Consider the following 9,749-nt stretch of genomic DNA (forward strand, 5'->3'; position numbering starts at 1 on the left):
TTAGGACACTAATTATTCATTTTGTATATTTACAAACTTTCCGACATCTAACTTTAGCTTAAAAACTTTTTATACCTAAACATTCAGAAAATCCAAGTAATATTACACTTTTTAGCCAGAATAAGGAAGGATTTTTCCTGTCTTTTTCTGTTTTTTTAATGTGGTCAAGAGGGTTTTGCCTGCTTGTCTCAAAATGACAAACTAAGGGGGCCTAATCACAAAAGTGGACCAATATAGGAATTCACAGGAATTCTACTCCAGCTCAATGACGAAATTTTTTTTTATACCCCTTCTTTTCTTTTTCTTTTTTTTAATTTTAATTTCAAAAATTTAATTCTGAAAGTGATTTATAAATCACTTTTCTAGAATTAAATTAAATTTTTAGAATATATTAAACTCTTCCGAAAATAAAATTTTGAAAGTAATTTATAAATTATTTTTAAAATTTAATTTTCGGAAGTAACCCAAAAAATAAATAAATTTGAGGGTGCGAATATTAAAAAATAGACTGAAAAGAATGGTCCCTACATAAGGACAAATAAATTGGACGCGGAATATGTTCCCAAATCCCCATCCAAATATGGAAATAGACTAGGCCGCTAAAGAATTGTGTGGAGAAGTCTAGATCTCACCAAGAACCCAACTCACAATCATAAGATGGGATTTTTTAAAGCTTCTTTGGGTCCAGAAATGTCCAATGCATCCTATAAATATAAATTCAAACATCATCTTCTCAATGTTCTTTGCCTTACCATAACATTGAAATCCCTGTAACATCTTTGTCTAACAGAAAAATGGCCTCAACTCTCCCAAATATGAGCTTCTATGCCCCCACTTCATCCATTAGATTGAACAAATTTCCCAATGTCAAGTTGCTAACTTTATCAAGCACAAGCAATAAAACTTTCTCAAACAATGTTAAGGCTATGACAGGAGGGGAAGCAAGCTTGCAAAAGGCAAAGCAGCAGCAGCAACTGCAACCAAAGATGAAGGTTCCACAAGCTTCACCTAAAGGTAATTGAACAATAATGCTTAACCAATTCTTTTTATTTCTTCATCAGGCATTGAATTCAGTGGCATTGACAATTGACAAATGATGTCCTTTTATACAGTGTTGTTGAACCAATTTCCAGTAGCAAGGACTGTGCAGCAAATGATGGACACAATGGAGAGGATGGTAGAGGATCCCTTGGTTAACAGTAGCAATTCACCTTGGATAGTTGTAGGAGATGATGAATACAGCAAGGGAAAGATTCCTTGGGCAATAAAGGAAGGCCAGAAAGATTACAAAATGAGATTCAACATGCCAGGTATGAACAAGAATGATGTCAAGGTATGCATTGAAGAGAACATGCTGGTTGTAAAGGCAGAGAAAGCAAACAGGGAGTACCATGAAGGTCAAGCAAATGGCAATGAAGAATCAAGCACTAAACATGAAGAAGACTGGCCTGCCAATAGCTATGGTAGGTATAACCACAGAATAGCCCTCCCAGAAAATATAGAGTTTGATAAAATTAAGGCACAGGTCAAAGATGGTATTCTTTATGTAACAATTCCCAAAAGCAACATCTCTGCAAAAATAATTGACATAGATGTACAGTAATTGTAAGTTCATAAAAAAAGTTGAAGTTAGTTCACAGCTACATCCAGTGTTTGTCATCTTATTACTGAGATGAGGAATAAAATGAGACCTTATTCCATCCACCCAACCATAACGACATTCAAAATTCAGCAGGAAATTCTCAAAAAGCCATTTAAAGCAAATCACTGTAGGTGATGTTAAAAGGGTTACAAATAAACCCTGATCAAGTTAGTAAAGATTAAGATAATACATCGTAAAGGTTCATCTTATTGCTCTTGTTAGTGATGTCATGCACAATCAAAAGCAACCAACCGAGGTGGATTCTGTCATGCACTCCCTTTGTGTTCACAAAGGTTTCAAGAATTTGGCTTACAAACTAGCAAAACACAGACATCATTTGAAGATGGCGACCTCTTTCTCCCTTCAAATTTGTAAATAGCAGAATGGTGTAAACTGGATTTTGAGGGCAGTTCTTGCTGTATATCTCTGTTAGTTACACCTTTGCTTTGTAAAAATGTAGGTTGAGAACTTCTAAAGGGAAAGAACCATCAATTAAGATGGCTTTTTCTTTCTGCTGGTTTGTGAGATACGCTTCAGCATTTGAGTTTCCCTTTTCATTCCTCTGTAATACACAAGACAAACCTTATTGGGGCCATTATAAAGCTTCCCAAAATAAGCTCATCAGTGAGAAGTTTCAAAGTAAATACCTCTGGTATAAGTAAATGTAGAGATAGTATAGTAGCAGCAATATCACAAGAAAAATGGAAGCAAAGATGTAGAACACATTTGTCTTCTTCTGCACACATCAAAAAACCAGTTTAATGAAAATTTCTCTTAATCCTGCTAAAGCTTGACTTCAAGGAAAAAGCATCTCACAGATACATTTCCACTATTTCATCACAAAGTTGCATATATCATGTTTTGTCTTCTCTTCACTAAGGCTTTCAGTGTCAGATCTATATCCTACGTTCCTTTGTAAAAACTAAATGGGATATTTGAAAATTTGCTTTCCGTTAGCTATACAATTTTTCAAAATACATTCATCAGGACTTCTGAATCTTTAACCATAAATAAAGATTTCTGAAAATTGAACAGGCTACTGCAAGTTAACCATAAGCACTTATTAAAGTGCATACAAAAATAAGAAGTGAGGGGGGAGGCAACCCAAATTTAGATTTCAGAATTACCCTGCGTCCTCTGGAGAAAGGTTTCCCACTTCCAGTGCAGCTGTGTGCATCACAGAATTGGTGCAAGAAGAATTCTGTCAAATTGCTAACGTAAGACACATTTCCAATAACTACCATAAATCCACAAGATTTTGCAAGAATGAAAAACTTATTGCAATACCATGAAGTCTGCTAGCCGCTGGGCCCTCGTTAACTGGAAAACAACTATCAGCTAAGCTCTACCAAAAAATAGGTAAATTAGAAACACAAAAAAAAATTTGGTTAAAGAAAATGAATAGATGGACCAAAAGCATACCTCACACAAATGTTTATTTCTTGCAGCAGCAGGAGGATTGCACTTCGATTTTTTTGATCCAGAATTCATTTCAAGGTCACAGTGCAGTGCACCACATACGTCTGCTAAGCACTGGCTTTGACTCTGGACAAAGAACAACAATCTCATTTCAGTTATTAATGCTACTGCATCACAGATTGAGCAGAGAAAGCTACCAAAATTTTCATCTTTTGCATTACTATATAAAAATTTTCATGGTCAGCCATTCATACATTGTGCTGTACTGAATTATGTAAGTGCTGTGAAATATCATTTACTTTATATGAGGCAAGTTAAAGAATCATAGCAACCACAAAAATCATTCCAACAAGGGTTTTTCCACAAATTTCCTATGGTACTTCTAGGTCAAGAGGGGATAACTGAAAATGAGAGCATGTAGAGAGAGAGCTCAAAAAAAGCTCATTTCAAACTATGAGCTTTAAAACGTGAAAGATAAAGCAAAGATGTGACGGTTTAGCTATTTTTGGGAAAGTAAGGTCTCAAGGACTGGCTCAGTCAATGAACTACTTCCAGCATTACTACCAAATACCAACACACAAACTTGTTTCAGTATTTTATCTTGTCCGGGGCATGAATTATGTTCTTAAATATTAGGCTAGGCTACAGCCAGAGCTCAGAAAAGTCTGAAACAAGCATTTTGCACAGCATGACCGGCAGTATTTTAGAAGACAATGGTAAGCAGTGCCGGAGCTTCAGTTTGGCATTATAATTTACAACCTCACATTCCTCATGAAATGACCATAAAATGTCACAAATACCACATATTAACCATATAATGACTAAGGACATTCTGATTATTCATTCTAATCCAATTTGTACCTCTTATTTTAAAGATATGATATGATGATTGATTTTTTCCTCTAACAAGCCATTTTCAATCAATGGAAGAAAAAATAAATCATATTGAACAAGAATAATCATACCAAATTAAGTAAACTGGAGTGTCTGTTGTCAAAATGCTGATCAAGATGTTTCTCCTCGTAGAAACTTTTCTTACAGTACCCACACTGCCATTCATTTATATCAATATGAAATTTATGTTGTTCTTGATCTCTGTATATGTCATTGTCAGGGTGAATCTTACAACTTCCTGAGATATGATATTTTTCTTTCTCCACAAAGGGCATCAAATACTGCAGCAAAAATCACAAATCAAGAGAATGCAGACTTATCAGTTATATCATTAAGAGAATCACTTGTTTAGATATATTCTAATACCTCTTGAATGATCTTCCAAGCTGCTCTACTTCTTTCTCTGGAGCAATGTATTTGATGATTACCACCACCATCCTGATTCAGAGTTCTGAACAGTGACATTATATATTAGCCACACCAATTCCTGGAAAAGTAAGAAAGGCACAAACATAGACCAAAAGAAAGTAAAAGAAGCAAACAAATAAACAAAGCATATCAATTACAGACATGAAACAAATGATTGGTGTGTATCATCTACGAATCACACACCATTTATTTATTTCCTCGCCTTTACTAATAATTGGATAACCAAGAAGTGAAGAAGCTAACTCTAAAATGCAAACTAAAAATGATGTTCTCCCAGTCCAAAATACTTTCGGTCAAAGACTTAAACTGACTCACCTTCCAGCATTTGAATATATATGACCCTGTAACAAAGAAACAATTGGTTTACTTTTATCCTGTCATGAAAATTAGACAAAAAAAAAACACAGAAGTTTGGAACAAAAAATAAATAAAACAAAACAAGGGCATAACTTTGAAGCCAGAGATAAGTCCAAAAAATGGCCCACAAAACTAATTTAAAAGGTTACTAGTTGTGTGGTGATCCATTGAAAAACATGCATATCGATATTAAAATCCAAAAAGGAGATAGCTGGATAATAAGAATTAAAACACAGTATGAACTTCTCATTTTTCTCAAGCAGAAAAATTCACAAATTAAGCAAATAAAGCTACTGTTTGCTTCAGAAAATGAAACAAGTCCTCTCACATTCAATTCACAATCCCATTCTATAGTAATTCAAATTCAGGTAATCCAAACAGCCCATGGGAATCCTTCAGCAAATAAAAAGATGGCATCTACATAACAATAATAAGAACTAAAACACAGCATGCAAATCTCAATTCCCATTTCTCAAGCAGAAAAATACATAATAACCTATTGATTTGTGTAGACAATGACCCAAAAATCCTCACACTATTAGGCTTCCATTCTATGTTAATCCAAATCCAAAATCATTCAATCCAAACACCCCATGATTAAATTCAGCAAAATTCTCACCAAAAGAAAAGTGGGTATTTTTGAAATTTTGAAAATTTGAAAAAACTGAAACAAATTAAAAAAAAAGGATAATTTTTTTAATAATTACATTGTCAGTGTGTAAGGTCGAAGAAACCCTTGTGAACTGCGGAGAAAAACAGAGGCCACAGACAATGCAGAACAGGACCAACCGATGATACCAAATCCACATCTTCTCAATTCTTCTCTGCTCGTCGATTCTTGTTCCTTTCAAAGCAAACATTAACCATCTCCGAAACGAAAAGCTGAAACTTGTGCCGAAAATGCTCTTCTGCAGTAGATTCTGTTGGGTACCAGAAACCCCTTGCGCAACCACGACACTTCAACCTATAAACAATTGCCACGTGGCCAACAATGGGAGTGGCACGCTGTTTCTTTGACTTCTTAGGTCTAAGTGTCTAACCTCGTTGACCTTTCAATTTACTTTGTTAGCAGCAATATTTCATTTTTCTTTATTATTCTCCCAATTTATGTGTAGCATGACACTAATATTATTAAAGTAAAATATTTAATTATAAAAAATTTAAGGTATGATATATATTCATTTTTACATTTAATTCATTATAAAATTTAAAATTATAAAAATTTTAATTAATAATAAATATTAATTATATTAATTATGACCATTAAATATTTTTAAAATTAAAAAATAAGTTATGAAAAATAAATTTTAGAATTAATATTAAATTAATAAATACTGAATGTGAAATTAGTTGGTTGACAAAAATAAACTCTTCCCTCTTTTTACAAAAAGTAATTATCTGTCTTTTTTTTATCTTACCGGCACAATTATTAAATTTTTATATTATTCATATATCATGAGATTTATGTTAATTGTGCATTTATTAGATTAAATATTTAGTTTTAAAAAATCTCATTTTTTGTAATGATATTTAACTCATTTTATTTGAATTTTTTTTACTTAATAATAATAAGTTGAGTGAAATACAATATTTTAAAAAAATAAAATAAGCTTCTTAAAAATAAGTAAATATATATCGATAAAAATTTCATATAAATTTTTTAATATTAAACTTAGATATTATTTATTTTATTTATTTATTATTAATCAATAAATTAATTTTTATAAATAATATATGTGAGCTTATAAGTTTAAAATTAGTTAAAAGTTATAGATTTGTAGTTGAAAGTTGTAATTATATATATAACTTATAAAATTAAAATTGTTTGTTAAATTATTTATGTAACTAAGTGAGTCATTTGTATAAAATAACTTTAAATATATGTAATATTTATTATATTATATTTAATATGATATTAAAATTAAATATCACTTGTTTTATTTTTTTTATTAATTAATTAAATACTTATATAAAAAATAAAAATTTTCTTTGTATAACATAATTTATTTTAAGTTATATTTATTTTAACATAAAATATATTTAGATAGAAGAGATAAAAGAGAATGTATGAAAAGAATATAATAAAACAAATGAGACAATCTTGAAAATAAAAAGAAAAATAAAAATGTGTATGTGATGTTATTTAGGTGAAAGGTACGTTGTTTAAAAGGTAATAAAATAATTAATAATTTTAAAAATTAAACATTTTTCAAATAACTTTCGAACTTTTTAAAAGTTACAATTATTTTATTTTATTTACCAGACAATTCTATAAATTTAATGATCAAATTAATAAACTTTAAGTTTTAAAATAAGCTACATTTGTTCCAATTTCAATCATTTTTTATTATAAATATTATTTTAATGTTATTGTATATAATATATTTTATTCTGAAATTACTAAATCACCAGCCAATAAGAAGAATCCAATCAACACTTAATTATACTAATTAAAAAGTTTCACTGTATAACAATTGAAAAACAAAGACTAAACTCAAATGGCAAATATAATATTTTGACCCAATCCAAAGCACACAACCTAAACTTTGCACCCAATGAAACTTTCTGCTAACCAGTGAGTGCTCTATTACATGTAAAATTTGACTTTGCATGCACTTTGACTTGGTAAGGATTAAAATGTTATTTTATAATTCCCTCTTGAAGATTTCAATTGCACCAATTGCTAAATTAAATTAAATTTATTGTTCATAAATAAGAAATGGATAATTGAATCGATGAGATAAATTCAGCATTTCCAAATATAAGTTATGATATTATCTTTTGAATGCATAAGTGAGGAACACAAAAATGAACCCAAATATTAAAATTTAATTATGTGTATATTAAACTTATATGGGTCAATTATTTTAGTACTCAAGTTTATACAAAAATTATTTTAATTCATAATTTTATATAAAAAATTATTTTAATAATATTTTATATACTAAATGATATTAAAATAAAATAGCCAATTTGAGAACGTTGGAAAAAATAACATGAATTTTTTGTTTTCTGGCAAAAGTAGAAAAAAGAGAATGTAGGAATCAATAGAATATATATTATAATTTATAAAATCATAATAATGACGATAAATTATATATTTGTTCATTTCTTTAATGTAAATTCTGTATTTATTGATTTCAATATGTGACAATTAGTCATAATCTTTGCATTTTTAAACATATATTTATTCATTTGCAACTGTTAATAGTTTTTATTATTTGTATATGATATTTACAGATAACATATATTGAAATATGAGATTTTACAAAAATTACAAAACTATAAAAACTCAAAAAATGTCATAACATAAGTATAAAGATTGAGAGATAAACAGCAAAATATTATAAAAATATTATAAAATTTTAAAGCTTCAAAAATTATTAAAAATTTAAATTACTTCTAAAATCTTCTCATTTTTTCTGAAAATCTCAAGTAAAAAAAAAAAAAAACCAAGTTAATGTATAATATTAAAAGTTTGATATTTTGATAATATATATTAGTTCCTTATACTAATAAATTATTTATCAATAAGATACGTTATATAATTACCATAAACACATAAAATTTATTATATATTAAAATTAAACTTATTGGATTAAGACAAAGTCATTTGATTAATTCCATTGGTTGATGGCCCTCTATGTTTGCTAATACAATTTCTTTCCAAGCTATGGTAACTTATTTAAATGTCATTCACAACCATGTTAACAAGTTGCACAAAAACTTAATCATTTTATTGATCACTATCTTAATTAGCATAATTTATAGCAAATGTGGGAAAATTAAAATATTTCTCATGATTTACAATTTTATTTTTGAGACACATAATATCTAAGGAGACAAAAAGGACCAGTTCGTACTTTAGTCAAAATTTAATTTCATATCTTGCAAAAAGATTATTATATACGAATTTATAATGGATTATTATTGGTACATAATTAATGAATTGAAAATGGGTAACTTAACGAATCCACATTACTGGAGTTTATTGCTTATTTTCTTCCTCTAAATATTCATGCAATTTTTGTTCATGATCTGCAAACTTTTTCATTAGACAATATTCATTAGAAAGATTTGTATTAACAGAAATATAATAAAAATGATCATAGTGAAAATACAATTAAGAGTATACTTTAGAGATATTTTACTAAGTTTAACACAAAATGTCATATAATCTTAACAAACATGTATAAATCATGTAATCATATATAAAAAATTAAAAGTACACTTTATTTATCTTATTTTAAATGTTACATAATACTAATTCACATATTTTTAAAAATAACTAGTCTTATCAATTGTTATAATAAAATAATATAATTTTACTAACATATCTCTGTAAAAAAATGTTAAAGTTATTTACAGTTAGTTTACCTATTCTTAATAAATAAAGATATTATTAGAAAAAAAGTAATTGATACTTTTTGATATATTTAAAATGATGAATAAATTTATATGAATGAAAAAATAAATAAAATTTAATTTAATACAAAAATAATTAGTAAATTAATTAATGTTCACATAAATATTTAAAAAATCAGATATAATTAATTAATTAATTAATAGTTTGTCATTTATTGTATTTACATTTATGATTTCTTAACTGCTTTGTTTTTCTATGATCCCTGTTTAAATGCTTATTTATCCGTTTATTTTATATTTTTTTTTCCATGAGGATCTGGTCGTATATAAAAATTTATCCATAATATTCACGAGCTTAACTTTCCATAAAAAATTCCTAAAACTTTTTTCCACCATCTTTTCATTTAACAATTTTAATTACATGAAATCCTCAAAGATCTTAAAATAATTATAACAAGTAAAAATTCAAAGGCAAAAAAGTTACTTTAACTTAAGAGAAAAATAAATATAATTTATTATTGGATAATATTTATTAAAGTGATAACATATTAAACATTTTGGTTAAAACAACAAAAAGGAAAAAAATAATGATTTTTATTATATTTTCTACCATATTTATCAGAAGTTAAAACACTGAAGCATT

The 9,749-nt window shown here is 28.1% G+C and overlaps 2 protein-coding genes across 4 annotated transcripts; one reads left to right on the forward strand and one right to left on the reverse strand.

The window, feature by feature from the left end:
- Positions 1–777: 777 nt before the first annotated feature.
- LOC113854767 (small heat shock protein, chloroplastic-like) lies at positions 778–1,603 on the forward strand. Its single transcript, XM_027485974.1, has 2 exons — positions 778–1,014; positions 1,113–1,603. The coding sequence occupies exons 1-2, from the start codon at positions 795–797 to the stop codon at positions 1,601–1,603; spliced, it is 711 nt and encodes a 236-aa protein (XP_027341775.1). The 5' UTR covers positions 778–794.
- A 34-nt stretch (positions 1,604–1,637) lies between these two features.
- Positions 1,638–5,675, reverse strand: LOC113854766. 3 transcript variants are annotated; one of them, XM_027485971.1, is made up of 9 exons: positions 5,449–5,675; positions 4,700–4,725; positions 4,322–4,406; positions 4,027–4,236; positions 3,065–3,187; positions 2,930–2,987; positions 2,770–2,843; positions 2,290–2,378; positions 1,638–2,204 (listed from the first exon to the last, which is right to left on the reverse strand). In XM_027485971.1, exons 1-9 carry the CDS (start codon positions 5,599–5,601, stop codon positions 2,135–2,137), a joined length of 888 nt encoding a protein of 295 aa, XP_027341772.1. In that variant the 5' UTR covers positions 5,602–5,675; the 3' UTR covers positions 1,638–2,134. The 3 variants fall into 3 exon arrangements, with proteins under 3 accessions (XP_027341772.1, XP_027341773.1, XP_027341774.1); XM_027485972.1 differs by having other exon boundaries at positions 1,737–2,204; positions 5,476–5,656; XM_027485973.1 differs by having other exon boundaries at positions 1,737–2,204; positions 4,322–4,442; positions 5,449–5,649.
- Positions 5,676–9,749: the final 4,074 nt, after the last annotated feature.

Source organism: Abrus precatorius, unplaced genomic scaffold (assembly GCF_003935025.1).
Source record: "Abrus precatorius isolate BTA unplaced genomic scaffold, Abrus_2018 Scaffold11, whole genome shotgun sequence".
Lineage (NCBI taxonomy): Eukaryota > Viridiplantae > Streptophyta > Magnoliopsida > Fabales > Fabaceae > Abrus > Abrus precatorius.